Below are 21,255 nucleotides of genomic sequence, written 5' to 3'. Positions count from 1 at the left end.
TCTGATTCACAATTCTATCTGCATGTTAGCAAAGTTGTCAACGTCCAGTAAAGCTAAAGATTTATTCTCAGAAACAAAGACCTATGAAAAAATTACACCAAAACAAAGATGTTGAAAGTGAGTTAGTTCAGTTTAAAGTGCAAACAACTTAAACAGATTATACATTTATTCTGTAGTTACCATTGTCCAAACTACTTCTAATGATAGTGATAATTATATCAGCAACTGGTGTCATTTATTGTACACTAATCTGACTAAATGTTTTATTTGTGTAATTGAATGAATACCTTGCTTTGACATAGTAAACGAGACATGAGAAGTCTTTAAACAAATTAATATATTGATAAATTACAGTTTACATTCATTTCTACAAAACTGCCATATACAAATAAGAATGATTCAAACGTATAAAAGTACATTGTGAGGCATTTCTCTCATTTGTACAAATAAAAATGATTGTTTTTGGTCACAGGACTAAAACTGGGCTCATTAAAACATTCATATAAAAACAGCAAACAAACAGTGAACTCCTCTGAGCAGTACATTCAATTACTGTAGATCTAATTACTGTGAAATTACCTTTTGATATTCCTTTCAAAGCATTTCATAAATAACAGACATTCTGACATTCTCATTCTGACTGAGCATAAATGATCAAAAAAAAATTAAACAAACAGTATTTCATAAAGAAATATAGGCTCTCAAATATTAGGAATATTATAAATCATTCTGATTTCAGACTTTACATTGTCCACATCTAGGCCTATATATACACACACACAGACACATTGACAGGCTACAAACATGTATAGGAAATGCATACCAACAAACGGAACACACTATTTCCAGTTTTACATTTCTAAAAACACATAAATAAATACATTAAGTTATTATTTTCAGCATGATTGACAATGGCCACAGTATTCTTTATTTAGAGTCTGAACTCTCCAGATTCATCTGTTTTAGATTTTCACTGCCTCTACAAATTTTGCACGCAACTGTGTACAAACACAGTAAAATGGCATTAACAGCATAAAAATGTTCTAATCCTCAAAAAATATTTTTAGCAGCACTAATTACTCGAGTAAGTGTAAATAGATTAAACACCCTTCAACATGAGAGATGTCAATAACTACACCCATTTCATCTCATCTCATTACTAGATTAGGAAAAAAACCCTCATTCTAACTCACAATACTGGAAGTACAAAATGTATAAAACGTTTTTTCTTTCATTCGATTTACAATCCCATCTGCATGTCAGCAAAGTTGAAAAAGTTGTCAACGTCCCGAGAAGCTGAAGATTTATTCTCAGAAACGAAGACCTATGAAAATGACACCAAAAACAAAGATGGTGAAAGATAAAGTAAATTAGTTCAGGTTAAAATATTCTGTGCAAACAACGTTAACACATTGTACATTTATTCTGTAGTTACCTTTGTTCCATTAAAAATCTCATTGGCAATGCTTCTGCAGGCCTCCACCACACCATCTCCATTTAGCTCAAGGGCTACAACAGGACCTGTCGGCACAAAGATTGTCTTCTCTCAGAAAAACAATACAGCCAGCACAGAAGAGACATTGAGAAACAGCATCAATTGCATCTTTTAGTTCTATATTTTACATAGGAGCAAATAATAAACTAGGAATGAAAGTGGGCCATCGCCCTCAATGGTTTATTCAGTAATGCTTTTATAGTGCACAAAATACACTGTGTGGTTTCTGTGGTTTGCTAGAACTTAGTGCTCCAACAGTAAACTTTAAACAGTATAGATCAGTGGTGTGGGTGTGTAACAAGAAACGACAACAGTATAATGGTATTTGAGAAAGAAAAATCATGGAATTTGGGCAAGAAAATACAGCATAGATATATATTTTTTAATATATATAGAAGTAAAATATAAATTTGCAGACAACTGGATAAATAAGTAGATAGTGAAGTGATGGCTAAAACCATCAAGTTTGTATTCATCAGCAGACATACTATTTTCTGGGTGTAAGACATTAATTATAATAAATATTAGTGTCTGTGTGCTAAAAATGTATTAAGCTTCCTTTTTATTAGCTACATAATGTGGCTGATAGTTGGTGGGACATCCAAAAAGACCTTTTTTTTAATTCCTGTTTGGAATACTTTACAGTAGCCAGGATTCCTATCTCACACAATGCTACCAGTGCTGTGAGGTTGAAGGCTTGCTAATTACACTTTTTAAGACACCCGACATGGATGGCTGTGGCATCTCCCACTGATAGCATCAACACAGCTGCAAAAAGATAATTATTTCAAAATCTATGGTTGTCACCAGTGGCAGATATATGCTTTCACAAGAGCTACAATTTAAATCAACAAAAAATGTGCAGTACAGCATAGTGGAACACAGACACTTTACATTGTAGATATAAATACAAATAAATAAAACTATACTACGCATACAAAGTCCCTACACAAAGAAGGACATGATTTTAATTACAATAATCTGATATTGATATGTTGGTCATAAGTAATTTATAATTATACTGTGCTGTTCCAAATGTTCAGCAAGTAGCTACCATCTATAAATTAAAGAAAAAAAAAAGTATGGCTTTGCCATATGAAACAACAGTATTGGTATTTTAAAAATCCAAATCATGATAATAGCAGTATTCTGTTTTGAAAGCTGTCTATTATTTAATTTTAAGCTTTAAGGGTATTATTTTTATAATTGTTTGTTTGCAGTTTTTTATTATTATTATTTTGTCTCAAAAATACCCTGGAATATTGTAACATTATGTTTGGAACTCGTCGCCCGTAAGAATATTATAAATAAACAATTACAGACTGAATTAAAAAAGGGGGTTTAACTTGACATTATTGTAACCGGGTCTCTCTTACCATTTGAGGTCCACTCAGTCAGACCCTCAGCATTGTTCTGGAACACTCTGTTCACGTCTTCTGGACGCATGGAGACTTCTTTGGTTTGGATGAGTGTATAACCTTTGGCAGTTGTCTGCAGTTGAACACAATGAAATAGACATATATAACACTATACAAAAGACACAGAAATGTATTCAAATGAATAAAAGTGCAAGTCCTTTCTATTCCACACTACACACTGTGGCACTCTGTGGTCACCTCCTTGAAACTTTTTGTTTTCATGTTTCTAAGGCAACTGTTAATACAAGGATCTGGCACTGACAGAATAATGATTCAAGAAAAGGGTGGAACTTCCTATTTGCCAAATACTGAAAGAAGGCCACAACACTCTGGACAAAACACATTAATATTTAAATTCTTAATCAACAATAACTTTTAAATGATTTGATTATCACATTTACTCATGTACTGTATAATGTGTTGTTATCCATGATAAAACAACATACACTCCATATTAGTAATCCATTAGTAATAATTTTATAATATAGATGGTAAATTTATCATTTCTAGATAATCAAATATTAGTACCTGCATTTACTGATGACTGTTAATAAAACTGTAATCATCCTCAAATCCTTTTTCAGTCTTTGCAACTGGAGCTTGAAACTTGTCACGACACTTCCTGTTCTTGTAACTGTGTTATAGCAGAATGCCATGATTTTTTTTACACTTCTGTGTTAAAAGTCAGCCTTCTAGCTCAAAATGCTTCTTGAGAAAGAGTGTACAAGCACAGCAACTTTAAACTGCCCACTTCTCCTTTTTAAAAGGATCTCTCTGGGCGGGGAGTAAGTAGAAGAAACAGATTTCATTTCCCATATATTTGGTAAAAATAAAAATGACACATCAGCCTGTGCTTTAAAAATAATCTTTCTGTTACAGAAATGAAAAAGGAAATGAAAGTTCCACAGAGAAAGATTTTAAATTAATATTTCAGTCAACTTCAAGAATCATGGAAAAAAAGGTTCCATTTTGCCAATTTGCCATTTTGGTTGTACGAGAGATGTGGGAGTGTAAAGGACCTTTTATAGGTTTCTCACTTTTTACACCTACCTGTGTGACATGATTAAATTACTCATCTATCTGAGTATGATGGGTGATTTGACAAATATAATTCATGATATATAATGCATAAGACAAATTGGAATGGTCAAAAAAATGTTAAAACATACTGGGTACAAAAAGGACCATATTTAACATTAAGCACAGTGCACTAAATCCAATTAAATGATAAATTGCTGTTAGAAGTATGGATTGTTCACAATGATGTCAAGCCAGCATATTGTGACATACTTGAACATGTTGTAATCATCCTATTGCCCCACCCTACAAAAAATCCCTATAAAATCCCCATAGGGCCCTATGAAATATGATTTATTCTTTCTCAAATTCCATTAAATTCCCCCCCCCCCATATTTTATGTTTTTCTTCAGTTCTGTCTTTATATCTGAAGGATGTTTTAGGTCTCAGTTCCTTGATTCTCTCTATGTTTTGCGCATCACAGAAGTCACAGGGCCCTACATGCGATTTCCTCTCACCTCGTCAATAAGCTTGCGAGCGTTGGCTGTGGTGTAGTCTCCAGCAAAGAACACAAACAGGCAGGACTCCTCACTCTCCTTACGCCTCCCACCTTTGGTCATGGGCACAATACTCCGATTTACTTCAGTAGAGATACGTACAGACTTAAACTCTGACTCAGAGTCAGGTAGAGGCACATACTCCAACACCGCAGCATCCTCTGGTAGTAGACTCCAATTGGTTTCTCCAGAGACGGGTGTGAAATCATGTATATTGCTCCAGTTGTTGTTGAAGATGCTCAGACCTGCATCTTTGAAGTGGAAGGCCAGATCTGGATAATAGTACTGGAAGCAGCCAAACTTCATGCTGGTGGACGATTCAATGATGGGCTGAGTGGCACAACACAAAAAGACATCCATCTTTTTGCAGTCCCTTGTCCGGAACTGCTGGCAGGCCACCACACACTTAATGTCTTTGCAGTCTCGGAAGAACACACTGCCTTTGACTGGTCCAAGCACTATGCGACAGTTTACACAGTCGTCAATGGTCACTGTTGCTGAGTGGTCAAACACAAAGATGTTGCAGTTCTCACAGTCCTGAATAACAAACTGCTGGCCATTCAGTTTTCCTGGCAGACGACCCACGGTGGCATCCTTCACACCAGTTAGCATGAAGTCCTTGGGGTCAACCTGCATGAAAAAAAAGACAGTTAAAGTTGGTTCCTTTATTCATTCATTCATTGCTTATGTACCCTGTATTTCTCCTGGGATGAAACCAAAAGCCTTATTAAAACGGTTGTCCTGCTTTATAAAATGTAACAAAGATGTAATATAGAAACATGCTATATAAAACTGAAAGTACTGCATAGAGTACTGGGGAAAGGTCTATCCTATAAGGTACAGGGAGTTGATTCTGAGGAGATTAAATATATGCAAATCCACTTGCATAAGGAATGGAGACCTTAAGCTTTCCCATTTTCTCTTTTATTATTAAAAAACAATTGGCACAATTTTGTTTAGTTTCCATTCCTTATGCAAGTGGATTTGCATATATTTAATCTCCTCAGAATCAACTCCCTGTACCTTATAGGATAGACCTTTCCCCAGTACTCTATGCAGTACTTTCAGTGGTTAACCACCAAAACTGTCCCCATCAGATAAACAGCCACTGTGAGAAGACAACTTTGGATCTGAAAGGATGTGTAAATGTCAAGAAGACCTTACTGACAAACAGAAAGACATAGAAAAAACTGCTTGTGTTCAGAACACACAACACTGGAATGACACTGGAGTCCAGAGCTTAAATCATGGTTTAAAACACAACTTACACAGTACTTTTAATACGTTCACATTTTGACTGGCTGTTCTGACAGAAAATAAAATATGTGCAATGGTTTCTAACCTGTGGACATTACAAAAAATAAATGTGTAAAATGAAATTAAGTTTTATGCATCTCCAAACTATGGCATGATGTTATGGTGATTAACTTTTGGAAATTACTGGTGTATAAAATGAAATCTCATACGTCAACAGAACTGAGCTATGGCTTTATGGCATGGTGAATTGAGGTGACAACCATAGCGAACCTAGTGTTCCTGGAAATGCATACTGAATCACAGTTTTCAGAGTGAGACAAGAATGCAGCTCTCCAGCTCTTCAGACAGGATCCATCAGTCAGTCTGTTGACATATTGCTAAAGTATCTTTTCAACAATTGCTCTAGGGTCTGAGTGTGGAATGACACGTCTCGCATGTGGTGTTTTCTTAGCTCCAGTAGTCCTAAGCTGAATGTGTGTTATCTACAGAGCAGAAGAACCAGGACCTGGAACCTTTAGAGCAGGGTTAACTAGCTTATAAGCCAAAATTTTCCAGCTTCAGTTCTGGGCTGGGCCGGGCCAATTTTAAGTAAATTCTTTCTTAAGTTTATGTGTAAAGTCTCTACAAAGTCCTTAGTTGTGTCTTAATTTATATTCAAGTGCAGAATTAAATACGGTCTCTTTTACATGACGAACACAAATGTACAACATGGCAAATAACATGATGCTATGAAAATGTGGTTGTCCACTATATTTTTTTAATACTTTTACCAGATTTAGTAAATGGATAGTCTGAAACTTTACTATGACTTACTATGACTACACATAAATGTAAGAAAGAACCCAGTCCAGGACTGCTTCCTAGGGTTTTAGGCCCTGGTTATTTATATATACATATATATTTATTTATATTTAAAATGAAGAGACCGCTTCAGTTTCTGAATCAGTTTTCTGATTTTGATACTTATAGGTATGTGTTTGAGTAAAATGAACATTGTTGTTTTATTCTATAAACTACGGACAACATTCCTCCCAAATTCCAAAAAATATTGTCATTTAGAGCATTTATTTGCAGAAAATAAGAAATGGCTGAAATAAAAAAAAGACGCAGAGCTTTCAAACCTCAAAGAATGCAAAGAAAATAAGTTCATATTATAACATTTTAAGAGTTCAGAAATCAATATTTGGTGGAATAACCCTGGGTTTTATTTATAGTTTTCGTGCACCTTGACATTTTCTCCTCCACCAGTCTTACACACTGCTTTTGGATAACTGTATGCCACTCCTGGTTCAAAAATTCAAGCAGTTCAGCTTGGTTTGTTGGCTTGTGATCATTCTTCGTTCTCTTGATTATATTCCAGAGGTTTGCAATTTGGTAAAATAAAAGAAACGTATCATTTTTAAGTGGTCTCTATTTTTTTCCAGAGCTGTATGTATACGTTATACACGTTACACCTATCCTACGTTTAAACATACACACAACTGGTGCAACCCAGCCCTAAACTCAAATCAGTTTGACGTTGAAAATCAAACTGGACTGCATAGCTTCAGTTACCTAACCTAACTAATGTTACCTCAACCTGGTCACCCAGTCTCCTGTTGTAGTAAGCCCTGAAGGAAGTGGACCTCCGTGGCCTGGCTGTTTACGAATTAATCCGCACACAGCTCGATATCTGGAGGGCTGCCACACGAACACGTTAGCTAACTAGCTAACAGCCTAGCTGTGGCTACATGTCGCCTTAAGCCGATAAGACGCTCTACTTTATAATTACGGCCAGTTTAATGGTAGCGGCGGCGACGGCAGTCGAAACTAACCCAAACTCGCCAGCTCAGCTCAGCCGGACTTGACTGACCTAAAACTCAGACAGTGTCGGGCTTAACTTAACTGTTACCTAACTAGTTAACGCTAACTTACTAACGGCAAATAAACAATAAGACAGAGACAATCTATTAAGTCTTATTTAACTAGTTAGAAAGCCAGCCACAAGCCGCATGAGTAATTTATTTAGTGAAACGCAGTCAGTGGGTCTTTACCACCGCGCCCACCCTACTCTTCCCTTCCCTTCAGCTCACTTCCCATTCCATGCCTTCATTATTAGCCTAGTTACATTATTATTAGCTAGCGTTAAAGCTACCAGGTTTGTTTTTGATACAGGCTAACTCCCAGTATGGCTAGCCTAGCCCGTGTGTGCGTTATTCAGCAGGCGTCTCACCTTCTCCCGTTTGTCCCAGCTGTATTGTTTGGGCGCTGTTTGCTCGTTGCCGCTCGGCGCGGCGCTTTCAGCCACGTTATTACCCGTGGCGTCCTTCTCCGCTGCGGGCACGCCGGGCTCTTTGACAGGAGATTTTCTCCTGGATTTCTTGGAGAAGAAGCACCCCATTGTCAAGTATTAGCGTTAGGTTAACTATTCTATCTATCCAAATAACGACGAAGGCTCTCAGTCAGTCAGATAAACAGAAGCAGTCTCCAGATCTCCTCGAAAACAGAAGAAGGGAAAAAAATATCTCCGTTGTCCCCCTAACAAATCTCAAAGCACTAGGTAAACACTGCGCAAACACACAGGGCGAATTTCCCGTTTCCTTCCACTGAGAGAGAGCGAGAGAGGAGTAGCTTAGCTAACCAATCAACACCTAGCTATACCTCCGCGCTCTACTCACTCAGGACTCCGCTCTCAAGAGCTCTGCTCCCAGGCTCCGTCCCAATTCGCCCCCTGACCCCTAACAGAGCGTGTTCAAGCGCCGCCCCGCTCCGGTCTCTCCGTTGAGCTGATAAATAAAGGCCGCAAATGCGAGCGTATAAGGGCGCAAGGGTTTAGTATTAGAAAGAATCGGGACGCGCCCCATGAGGTCGTCACTGGTTGCGTGGTTACGGCTGGCTGTTCTGACCAGCAGCGTTTTCTCTCGGCTCTCCACTGCAACAGAAACTATCGCGCAATCTTCCTCTGAATATGAGCAAATTACACTCTGAAACTAGCCTGTTCTTTCATACAGGAAGTAATAGACGAAAACAGCGTGTTTTTTGACCGAGCAGTTGCTTATACTTGAGCAAATACGCACGTTTATAGGTTATTTATTATAGGTTGTTATAGGCAGAAAAAGAAATTACGTTACTGTAAAATACAGCTAACAATAGAATAAAGGTTAGCTAATGTATATAACTATGTATATAGACACCATATAAATGCCAAAAAATACCACATACATCTCTGAAAAAAAATAAGAGACCACTTAAAAATGATGAGTTTCTTTGATTTTACCAAATTGAAAATCTCTGGAATATAATCAAAAGGAAGACCACAAGCCATCAAACCAAGCTGAACTGCTTGAATTTTTTTCACCAGGAGTGGCTCTGCTAAATAAAAGCAGTGTAAGACTGGTGGAGGAGAACATGCCAAGATGCATAAAATTGTGATTAAAAACCAGGGTTATTCCACCAAATATTGTTTTCTGAACTTGTTTTCTTTGCATTATTTGAGGTCTGAAAGCTTTGCATCTTTTTTGTTATTTCAGCCATTTTTCATTTTCTGCAAATAAATGCTCTACATGGCAATATTCCTATTTGGAGTTTGGGAAATGTTGTTAGAATAGAACAACAATGTTATTTTTTCTTAAACATATACCTATCAATATTAAAATCAGAAAAAAATGATTCTGAAACTGAAGCGGTCCCTTATTTCCATTTTTTTCAGAGCTATATATATATATATATATATATAGGCTATATATATATATACATATATATACAGCTCTATATACCACTCAGAAGTACTACTGCTCTTAAGCACTCTTGTTTTAACTTGCTTCTACGAAATATGCAAAACAGAAGCAACCACATTTTTAGCTTTGATTACAAATATACACGTCTTGGTATATTATTCTTAGAAGCTGCACTGAATAACTGAATCATACTGAGTTTGGGTCCTATAGTAGATTTACCTTTTTGTAACGTCTGTATAATACTGTAGTTATACTTCTTTTGCCTGATAGAGGGCAGAACTAGTCAACGTTCTGAAGCACAAAACACAGTAACAAGGCAGTAATCCACAATGTAATTAGTTTAAACTGGGTTAAAGCTACTGTTCCTATTCTACTGTTGGCACAGGAAGTCATGAACAAGCTTATCATTATTTACCGTAATTAATAAGTTAATTGTTTAATTAAAAAAAAAAGATGTGACTTCATATCATACACAATGCCAATCTTTAATTTGCGTGTAATGTGTTTGATAACCATAGAAAACATGCAGGTGCAGAGGTGCTGTAACAGGATTATAACTATACTCGAGGATTAAGTAACATCTAGCTGAGAAGAAAAGAGGCCTGCTAGCCAGCTAACAGCATAAGCTACTAGTCCATTAATTCTTGTCTAATAATAGGCTGCTTCCTGAAATCCAAGAGGCCAACTGCAGTCAGCCGTGATCTGCATTTGGTAATGGGTAAATGCAGGGAAAAGATTGGGCATCATTTGTTTACAGCCTCATAAACAAATTCAGAACCAGAATCATTCACTTAATAAAGGCACACAAGATTTATTTGTTTGGGTAAGTTCAGATATGTATAGAATGTAACATAATAGCCATATTATGTTACACATAATATGTTACACATTTTAGATATAGATTTTGATTCACTATTCAGATCAACAAGATATAATCAAAACCAGGTAATACAATGTAACCAAAACTAGGCAAGAGTGTTCTGCTTGCTTTGACAGGCGTAAATCTTCTTCTAGAGGTAAGTGGTTGGAAGAGGTGATGTCCAGGGCAAAAGGGGTCATCTATAATCTTGACAGCCCACTTTATGCTCTCTCTCTTATACAGTATGTTGGCAGAGTGCACCCAGTGATCCTCCCTGCTGTCCTGATTATGCAGTGGAGCAATGTCTGCTGCTTATACAGGCCTTTGATAAATAAAGGCATCCTAAAAACACAATTATCTTACTGAATGCTTTATTTAATCACGTGGACATTTTAACTGTACAGATAGATGAGGCTTATACTGTCTAACTTAAACAATAAAACTTTAAAAAAGACAGGTTCTCTTGTAAATTATTTAGGAGACAGTGGAACCCCAGCTGGAATAATCATTGAATCAACGCTAATGTTATGGTTGGATCAACGTTGGATTTGGTATTGATTTTAAAAAGTGATATGGCAACGTTGTTTAATGTTGTATGTTCAACCTTTAATTAGCTATAGCTCACATTCGGGATATTTACAATTGTATGGAAGAGGGCAAAACAACTGTATGCCATGATGAAAAATTAACTATTATATACATCCCTGAGAAGTAGGAACTGTGTAACTACAAATAAAAAGCATTTGTTACTACAAATAGCTAAATCTAGAAATCCTATAGGTAGTGTTAACAATAAACTTACAATACTGTAGTAAAACGAGTATAAAAAATGTTACCCACCACTACAAATCTGATTCAACATTTAATCTCAAAAACACAAACGTACACAAATAGAACATGAGCTTTTTCCCAGATATGGTGAAGAATTTGTGCCAAATTAAAAAGCAATTACTGCAAATTAAAGTAAAACACCTTTTTCATCCCTCCATCCAACCGGGGTGTTCTAATTTTTCACATGACTGTAGATGATGTGAGAATCATCAGGGCCTGTGGACAGTTGACTGCCTTCAGCTGTGCTCTCTTGGCTATAGAGACCATGTTCTTCCCAACTGAAAGGGTTCCTGGATAGAATGGCTGTCCTAGAACTTGGGTTACTCCACAGTGGACACCTTAGAGCAATGAATTTTGAGGGGGGTGTGCACGGAGACTTTGTGTTTGAAGTCCACAACCACCTCAACAACAGGCTTTTGTGTGTTCAGCAGCAGGTGGTCACTGCTGAACTAGGACACCTACCGCTCCACTTCCTCTCTGAAGGCAGACTTTTCATCAATGGTTATGAGTGTTTGTGATAGCATCTAGGTTGGCAAGGACCTAACACTTAAATGAGCAGTGTCCCGGACAGAGATAAGTCTGGGAATGCTCCTTTTTTGGGGGACTGGAATGATTGTAGAAGGCTTAAAACATGAATGTTAAATTTCCATTCTGACCAGGGTGACTACAGATTTATGCACGTGGGCAGCAAAATCTTTACTTGGGTGGTCTGATGCTGGATTCCTTCAGGATAAATAAAAAGCCTCAAAATGATTGTCCATCATGACTGTTTGGAACATAAAGTGATAGCAGTAAAACTGATATATATAGGCAACTATGTAAAGTTGGAAAACTACAGCCCATATACCATGCCAGGAGAATGTTTCAAATGAAGATCTGGATGTGTTTTTTAGCCTGAGATTTATAGAGCTGAGACTGATAACAGGCTAAGTCTAGGGTTTCTTAGCTAGTTGGTGTAAATACGTAAACTTTAGACATTAAAACATGTCTTGGATAATTGGCTACACATGGGATAAATGAAAAACTATGTTAATGTTTATTTTTCTTTAAAATGAAATTAGGTTGAGCAGCAGGATTTACGATGTACTATATATACTCAAAGAAATAGAGAATTATCCATTATTTTTAAGCTTTGGTGGCAAATTATCATTTGCAACAAGGCCCTATCTCGAGCTTCAACAATTAGAAAGGAGTAATACAAGCATTTATGCCATTATAATCAGCAAAACAAGAGCCTTTATTAATATGTGACATCTTATAGAAATGTCAGTACATTCAATACTTCAGCTTTTCATGTTAACACTAGGAAGCTACTTGGCGCAAAAGGTCCATGAATAAAGTTGGACTCATGGTAACATTTGTTTTAAATAATTCTTTAAAATAATTTTTGCCTGAATGCAAATGAAAAGTATTTTGCTTTCATGTTCTGTGCGATCTGTGGTTTTCACACTAACACACATCATTCTTTAATGACAAAGTGCACAGAAAGAGTGTGGTAAAGTGTGTCAAGCTCACAAAGAGCTTAGATGCTGTAGGTCAGGAGTGTCTAATCATCTGCAAAAGCACCAGCGGAACGAATGAAGGTTTAAATTCCAAAGAAGCAGGAGCACACAGGATCAACTGTTTTGACTGAGACCTACTGATTAAACTGGAAAGTGGAATCAGGTGTTTTCCATCCTGTTTGGAATCAAAACATTCAGCCACAACGGTCTCTCAGAAACAGATTGGACACATTGGTTTCATTTTAAATGGATGATTTTATTAATGTAATTATTTTCTTTTTGTGTGTGTGTGTGTCTGTATTTATAGATGCATACATGTGCAGCTTCTTTTAATCCTGGATGATGATGTGACTGTCTTCTATTGCAGTTTACTGGCATACACCCACTGTGTGCATTGTTGCAGTACTTTTGTCACATACTGTATTATTGCCATACGCCAACAACAATATGTAAAGTAACCCTCATCCCCTTAACAACAAACTGCTGTCAATAATAATAAAGCAACATAGAGCTAGTGGTGATATGTTTTCATTTTGACTACAGCATGGCAAAACATAATAAACAGAGCTGATATGGAGATGGTGCTTCTCAGGGCCGCTGCTAAGGTTTTGGAGGCCCTAAGCATAACTGGTCAGGGAGGCCCCTGATTATTTATTTGACTGGAAAATGTCACATCTGGCAACAACCAACAGAGCAAACCGAGCCGTGCCATTTCAGGCAATAGGGGTGGGGGCATTATATTATGCACAAAAATAATAACGTGCCGCTTTTAAGTAGTAGAGTAGGTGCCCCATGCAATGTTTAAAGACAAAAAAGATGATCGTATCATAAATAATTCACATTGGGTTTTAAATTTAATAATGTCATAATTTCAACACATTTCATTCTCAGTCAATTTGGCTCCCTGCAACTGCAAAATGGTTGAGGCCTAACGCTGGCTGCGTTGTCTGCGTATGCAGAGCGGCGGCCCTGGTGCTTCTTCACCCAGTCATTTGCATGCATAATCAATCTACAGCGAACTGCGTCACTGTGGCAAAGGTGATTCCAATGAACACTATTACAGTGAATTCCAGTGAAGCTTTATTTTCAGCTTTATTTTATAATATGAGTTTAGGAATATCTGACTTTAGGCCATTCCTAAAATAGAGAGCCTTCAGATGGTTCTTTAAAGGATGCCCTAGAACAGCGGTTCTCAAACTGTGGTGTACGTACCAATGGCAATACACCAGATGTCCTAAGAAAACATGCTGCATCCGCTAAAATATTACATACTGAGAAATCTATCATGATTTTACTTTAAATTTTCATAACATTATATTTATTTGTGTTTAGTGCCTAACCCATCAGGACCTATAAGTTTCATAGGCCCTCAACTAGAATCCTGTGGGGCTTAAACAACCATTTAGCAAATATTCTAGTTCTTCTTTTCAGTCATAAGTCTTCCAATATAAGTCAGTAGGCATTCTGCATTATAACCACAAACAATAAAGCAACATCCTACCATGTTAGGTTGCAGATACACATTTCAGGAAAAAGAATATTACAATATGACGTGTGGAGGTCACATCTAGGCTACTGTATGTACGTAAGTGTGTGTATGCCACATGCATTACTGGGAAATGACGTCTAGATTGAATTTCGATCATAGTAAGTACAAGGCCTGAAAAGTTAGAGAACCATGGCAAAATATTAACAAAATGTGTGAGTGTGAAGAATCCTAAAATAGGTAAGGAAAGGAACCTGTGCACAAACATTGTTCCTTAATGGAACCACACATGGCTCTTTTATGGCATCGCTCAAAGAACCATGTGAAGCACCTATATTTTCAGGGGGTGTACAGCATATTTCATGACCTAAGCTTTGAGCATGTAAACACATGTATATTTGCTAGCAATGAGCTTTAAAGTGCCCCTGGCAGTTTGCATGGTAAAGCTGAGGAGTACACACTTGTACTGTTGTTTCAGTCTCTGAAGAAAAGGAACTGGTTATTACAGTTAATCAGGCAGATCTACCCGTGCTTAAAAGAAATAAAATGTCCCTTGTTATTTGCTTCCCCTTAAATGTGAATTAGCATGTGACTTGACCAAAAAGAAACAGGAACTGTCTGATGCCCCTTACTGGTTATATTGAGCACTGTCTGCATACTAACCCATTAGAGAGAGTTTTTTCTAACTACCTGTTTAAATGTGCAAATATGTGAGATATCACTTACTTAGAACCGTGGCAACAACTGTTAAAGTACAGCTTATTCTCTCAGTAGGAAATAGTGCAGTTACAGTTCAGAAGGGCACTCTTAGAAAAGATGAATTCAGCAGAAAAGAATGTTTTTGAGTCTGAAAACTGATGACTCTTCCATTTCATGAATTGCAAAAGAAGCTGGAAACATTCAAAGGAAATACAAGTGTCCTGTTTACTCGCATCAGTGTGACAGTTAAAATTTGGTTAGATTTTATGGTATTTATATAGAGAAAAAAGTTTATTAAAGCATGTTTGAATGTGGTAAACCTTATCTGCTTTTGTTCTGGCCAATCCAGTCAGTTTAGGTTGAACCGGAATAAGAAAACTGACAAGAATTAGTTTCATGTAATATACTATGTTCTTGGCAGACCTGACTTCTGCTTCCACCTCATGGTCTGATATGAGGAGCTAGCTAACTACCTGCTGTTTTTTTTTAAACTGCAGATAGGTTACATCTTGCCCAGACATGGCTATAAACACTATACACAAAAATAAGCAAAAAATTCTATGGGGCAGTTTCACAGACAGAAATTTTGCCTAGTCTTAGACTAAACTGCATTTTAAACAGAGATTTTCCATAAAAAGAAAAGTCTAATATACTTTTCTTTTAATATAACTGGCTTAGTCAGTTCTTGTGCCATTGTGACTCCAAAATACATACCCCCCTCTTTTATTATGAAAGAATGGACTGCAGAGCATGTGCACAGCACAACGTAGCAGTCTGTCCTCTGTGTTCAGACCAGTAAATATACAATCTGGTGCTCACCACTTAGTAAGTGGTGCTCACCACTTACTAAGTGGTGCTCACCACTTAATATGTGGTGTTCACTACTTAGTATCTGGTGCTCACCAGCTCCACATACACATACTAAGTGGTGCTAAAAACTCCTTATGTTGTACGCAGTGAAAGCATTAAAAGGCGTGTGGGTGTGTTGTAAGTTGTACATCGGCGCCCCCTGCAGGCCGAACGGTTGCCAGCGCCTCTGTAACAGCGCCATGTGGCTTTAAAAGATTGAGCTGCGGACTGAGCCTGTTTTCCTTGGCGCTACTACCTTTACGTAGCTCCGCCGCCACCATCACCATCCTCACTATCATCACCACCACCACCACGGAGGAGAGACAGCCCACCCTGGCCCACACTAGCATCCTACAGCATGGAGGCAGCCGTGTCACTCGGGAGCTGGAGGTCTGCCCCGCAGAGCCGCTCCGCGCTCCTCAGCCTGGCCGTCGTGCTGCTCCAGGCGGCGCGGATGAGCGCGGAGGACGGAGGCGGCGGCGGCGGTATGGAGGAGCTGGCGACCGAGAAGGAGGCTGAGGAGAGTCACCGCCAGGACAGCGTCAATTTACTGACGTTTATTCTGCTCCTGACGCTCACCATTCTAACTATATGGCTCTTCAAGCACAGGAGGGTCCGTTTCCTTCACGAAACCGGCCTGGCCATGATCTACGGTAAGACAACAACCCGCTAAAAATGCACCATCACAACATGTAAGCCCCCTTAAGCGCTCGTATGAATGACGGAGGCAGCTTAGCCTGCTAATATTGCTTAGCTGTCACAGCCAGATCCAGCTCCGGAAAGTAAAAATCCAGTCCAGATTTTGCTGCAGCTACGGGCGCCTCTGCTTTTGCTGATGGGAGCCACCAATGCGGGCAGTACAAAATAGTGGAGTGGATTTATAGATTCCGGACCTGGATTTGCCATTTCTGGTCCCAACTACGTTTCAGACGATGCTCAAGACTAAAACACAGATAAATTTCATTTATTTACGTTTGTGTGATTCATCAGTTGTACATGTTGCCGTGGGAGTCTGACATTTCACCTGGTTTTCGTGTTTTGAGATTTATTTAGTGGTAGACAGAGCCCAAGGGATTTCTAGAATGTACCATTCGTTATAGGTTAGCAAACCCAGTGCATACAGTGTAACTTCACCCCTTTCAGGGCTTTAGTTTGGGCAGTGACCTGGAAGAGATCACCATTACCCATTTCTTTTCACACAGACCCTGTGTCTCTCTCTCTGTATGTACGTGTGTGTGTGTGTTCAGGAAAGTGTAGATTTGCATAACACAGCAGCTGAGGACGCACTAGTATTCACCTCTTACTAGATTTCCCAGAATCAGATTAAAAGTCTAGCCCAGACTACAGAAGTGGTGGCAGTAGTAAATCACCACTGGCACTGAGATTGGACCCCAACACTAAGCTCAGTGCTGAGAGTCTGGGAGCCTGACTTGTTGACCTGCACCCAAGTCAAACTAGCTATGTGCCCCCTCTGATTCAGGGCCACACTCACTCTGTTTAACATCACTTTAACTAAAAAAAACATATGCAAGTCAATCACTCTAAAATACAGCATTTCAAAGAAAACCACTTGCAATAACTTTGTTTAAAGGTCTCCTTCTGCTAAAATCCACTTTTTCTTGTTCTTTGTGAAGTACAATAGGTCTCTCTAAGTTGTATATGCATGCTGCACATGAAATTTCCTCAACCTCCATTTCCTGCAGTAGCTAAGGAAAAAAACTGTAAAGAAAAACAAATTGATCAGGAGAAGCATCGTGTCTACGTCAACTTGTGCAGTTCTGTTGGCCAATCAGAGGCGATAGGTTTTCATGTGGGAATATTAATGAGTAAGAGCCGAAATCCTGTCTTTCTTTAAAGACCACTAATTCAGTGATCTAAAGCAAGGCTTAACGGAAACACCGGAGCTTATGTGGCATTCATTCCTACTAGAGACCACAACTGGACTTTTTAAAATGAATAAAAAAAAAAAGCGATGGAAAGAGACCTTTAAATAATCATCATTTAATTAGGTAGTTGATTGTTTCTGTGTAGTAACAATGCTTCTTGGCAATAAATCTTGTAATCTTGTAGCCTGTAAAATTGTGCCACATTTGTACAGTATGTGGGTTGCTCTCAAACAGCTTTTTTTGCTGTTGCTATTGACCCTTGTTTTGAGCTTCTGGTACCACCAGGTCCTGATTGCCACCTGGTCATCACCAACTATGAGCATGAGCTACAGTGGTCAGTATGTGTAAGCTTCTAGAATCTGCATGCCACATTTGACTGATCTGGATAAGGCCCGTGCAATATACACCACATAAATATAATAGTTTTATTTTTTCCTCAAAATGAGCACCCTGTTGGTCTAAGATGGTCTTTTAATGGCCAAGAGAGTTGACAACAAGCTGATCATCCAAAGAAAACCTATCATATGCTGGTAAACTAGCTGGTAAACTCACTCATATGCTTTTGATTGTGGTCATGCCTGGTCATCCTGGTTGACCAGCATGGTCTTTCAGATCATGCAGTTCCAAAGGCTTGGTGATGTTGTTCATGCATGCTGGTTAGTCACCATGGTTTGTTGGTCATGGTCGACCACATTGGTCTTGCTGTATGCAGGTCATCCAGCTTGGTTTATGTTGTCTGCCCTGGTCATTTTGATCATGCTCGTATGCCAGCTCAAATAAAACCATTAAAAGGCAAAAAAACATACTGAATTGTATGTGCTGCACTGGGTAGGCGTCACTGAATAGCGAGTGAACCTGTTGAACACTAGAGTTTGTAAATGTTTGATACGGTTTTGTTAGTGTTTAATGTGACTGTGGCAATATAGCAATAATGTCACTGAAGCATGACATCCATAATACAGCCATAACATCCTTGAATCTGGGGTTCAGGCTTTTGCTTTTTAAATCAATATACCAGATTCTGTTCATTCCATCATCAGTTTTAAGAGGACCTGACTCTTAAGACGTGTCAGTCTCATTGTGGTGTACATGATGAAAACAGTATGTTCCTGACTTTTTTGAATCTTAAATTTCTCTTTTACTGTAAAGACTGTTTCAGGTTAAGGCTGCAGAGTATTGTTTGTTAATCATTCAATCAAGGGTCAACAGTGTATTTTACTGTGGGCCCTGAACTTGACCCATAATAGGTCCAGATGGATGAATTTAACAGTATAAAAACGTGCTGTTATAGTATAGTCTGAGCTAAATGCAGTATTATTTACCTTGTATTGTGAGGATCATCTCATTATCTTTTTACTCAGATATGAGATTTGACTGAATCATTTATGCAGTCAAAAAGGTCATGTAGGATATGGAATTATGGTGATGCCCATTTTGACCTGAAAATGAATTTGTGCAGTTGCTTATTGCCTGGCCGCTGCTGTTATGTAAGGCATCTAGAAGCCCTGAGTTTCCACTGCATTTTAATTTGTGTTATCAGCGGTCTGATTGACGTACTGTCATCAGATCCGCCTTTCATGTATGGTTTGTATGGAAGCGTTGCCGCTTAATAGAACCTGAACAGTGGAAATGTGTAGCCAGGGGTTATAAACTCAGTGATGTGTGGAGTAGAGCAGTCTGCTCAGCAAGAGCCAGCGAGTTAATAACGAAGGTCTTCAGCAAGGGTAATGCTCCATCAGCATCATTTCAACTGTGCACAGGAGACTGCAGAAGAGTGGAAGAGCTGGTGCTGGTGGATGATTGTGGTTCATCCAGCTTTAATCTATATACATCTTTAAACTTAGAGCATGCTGATCTTGTATCTCTGATTATTGGTATTAGAATATAATTGTGCTGATTTAAAGATTAGCTTTGTTCATGTCTCTGTTCATGCGTGTGTTATGAACCTGATTCGTTATAAGAGGGTAATGTGTTCAGATTTTTTTTTCTGTGGGTGTAATAAAATATAAAATAGTGATATATCCAACTATTACAATATTGTGTATAGATTTTTACAGGTCAAAATTGGTTGCACATAGTGGTTAATTGTGTGTTTTTGTTTAAACACAGACCACAAGATATTGTACTCTTTCCTTAGATCTCACCGATCTGATTGAATAAAAAGTACAAGACATTGCCAATACACAACCCTAATTATAACTTTTATATACAGCTCTGAAAGAAAACAAGTTTATATTCATAAAGTGTTCATTTAAGAGTTCAGAAATCAATATTTGGTGGGATAACCCTGTTTTTTAATCACGTTTTTTATGCATTGTGGCATGTTCTCTTCCACCAGTCTTACACACTGCTTTTGGATAAAAGCAAAGTTTGGATAACTCCTGGTGCAAAAATTCAAGCAGTTCAGCTTGGTTTGATTACTTATATTCCAGAGGTTTTTAGTTTGGTAAAATCAAAGAAACAATTTTTTCCAGAGCTTTATGTGATGACTGACTGACTTTTTCATTCTTAAACTTTACTAATGCTTTGACATCTCCAACTGAACTGAGGAGCGGGAGCTGAACTTGATACCTGGACAGGTGGCTCTATCTGTACCGCAAAAGGTGTGGCCTTCTGGTATCAGCAGTTATCTTGGACTTGCAGACAGAGCTCTGCAGGTACCTTAACGAACCTCTACTTAGTCTGTCACTCAGTCAGGTTTGTAGTGGACCCAGAGTTTAAGCCTGCAAACAATGTCTAGCTCTGTACCATTAAAACAATGAGACATAATAGGAGATACCTATTATATACCTATTAGTAATCTAACACTTGGCATATAGAGTCATTTTTAGCCTACTGTGTTAAGGAAGGCTGGGTAATTGTTGCCATTGCATAGCAGTAACTTATTTGTTGTGGAACTGCTTTTTGATGATGAATATTTTAAGTATTATGCCATATAGTTAGTACGAAATTCATAGCTTTTTAAGGATGCTCAATGTTTTGGGTTCCCAATTTTTTTTCCTGCCTCATATCTGAGAGTAGAGACAGACATTATGGCTATTTTATTGATATTGTTATAAACAATATGCTTTGTTTTGTTTTGGTCATATTGTGTATAGTGTTAGTATGAATAAGTGGGTTTCCTGAATAAGGACTTGACATGGAATACAGTTTCTTTCACACATTTTTCCGCTTTCCTAGTTTTGTAGCAGTTGAGCACTACCAGTTTGTGTGCCAGGTTTGGCAAGTAAATATTGTGTGTTTTGCGCAAGTAACAATAATACCACATAGCTCACCCCTACTTGAGAGGGGAGGGAGGCTAAGCAGAAAGGGCACGATGACTATCCCACCTTCCAAGACAAAACAATAGAAATATGCTGAGACGTGTTCCAGTTAACGAATAAAATAGTAACTGCATAAACAGTTCTTCTCTTTCTGATGAATGTACTATTTGCTTTAGGTAATCCCCTCAGCTTCCAGGTTTATTTTAACTTTTAAAGCATAATTTATTTGTTTTTGCTCTGGGCCTTAAAGAGAGAGCTGTACAAGGCTACAATACTACAGTTAGCTGAGCTAGTGTAGCCTTAGATCCTGAATGTTTTCTAAAAGTGTGACTTGAATATAACTGCTTGGGTTTAACTTATGATTAGAACAACACCGTTTAGGTAAATTTGAGTAAAATAATACTACAGAGGTAAAGTTAT

The 21,255-nt window shown here is 38.1% G+C and overlaps 2 protein-coding genes across 3 annotated transcripts in view; one reads left to right on the top strand and one right to left on the bottom strand.

Annotated features, from left to right (window-relative positions):
- Positions 1–322: 322 nt before the first annotated feature.
- On the bottom strand, positions 323–8,455 carry rp2 (RP2 activator of ARL3 GTPase). Of its 2 annotated transcripts, none has more exons than XM_007249096.4 (5): positions 7,957–8,455; positions 4,449–5,117; positions 2,872–2,986; positions 1,436–1,521; positions 323–1,324 (listed from the first exon to the last, which is right to left on the bottom strand). In XM_007249096.4, the coding sequence occupies exons 1-5, from the start codon at positions 8,122–8,124 to the stop codon at positions 1,241–1,243; spliced, it is 1,122 nt and encodes a 373-aa protein (XP_007249158.3). In that variant the 5' UTR covers positions 8,125–8,455; the 3' UTR covers positions 323–1,240. The 2 variants fall into 2 exon arrangements, with proteins under 2 accessions (XP_007249158.3, XP_022531528.1); XM_022675807.2 differs by lacking the exon at positions 7,957–8,455 and adding an exon at positions 7,318–7,476.
- Positions 8,456–15,853: 7,398 nt separating this feature from the next.
- slc9a7 (solute carrier family 9 member 7) overlaps positions 15,854–21,255 on the top strand; it is a 75,052-nt gene continuing 69,650 nt past the window's right edge. Inside the window, exon 1 of the mRNA XM_022675805.2 lies at positions 15,854–16,339. Within this exon, the coding sequence (XP_022531526.2) occupies positions 16,045–16,339 (295 nt within the window). The 5' untranslated portion in view covers positions 15,854–16,044. The remainder of the gene's footprint in view (positions 16,340–21,255) is intronic.

Source organism: Astyanax mexicanus, chromosome 5 (assembly GCF_023375975.1).
Source record: "Astyanax mexicanus isolate ESR-SI-001 chromosome 5, AstMex3_surface, whole genome shotgun sequence".
NCBI classification, from domain to species: Eukaryota; Metazoa; Chordata; class Actinopteri; order Characiformes; family Acestrorhamphidae; genus Astyanax; species Astyanax mexicanus.
This window is presented reverse-complemented; position numbering and strand designations above follow the sequence as displayed.

Coding starts and splice junctions, on each gene's coding strand:
- rp2 (XM_007249096.4), bottom strand. CDS start 8,124: ATGGGGTGCTTCTTCTCCAAGAAATCCAGGAGAAAATCTCCTGTCAAA. Junction 2,987..4,448: donor CTCGCAAGCTTATTGACGAG/GTGAGAGGAAAT, acceptor GTTCAACTGCAG/ACAACTGCCAAAGGTTATAC. Junction 1,325..1,435: donor AGATTTTTAATGGAACAAAG/GTAACTACAGAA, acceptor TCATTTTCATAG/GTCTTCGTTTCTGAGAATAA.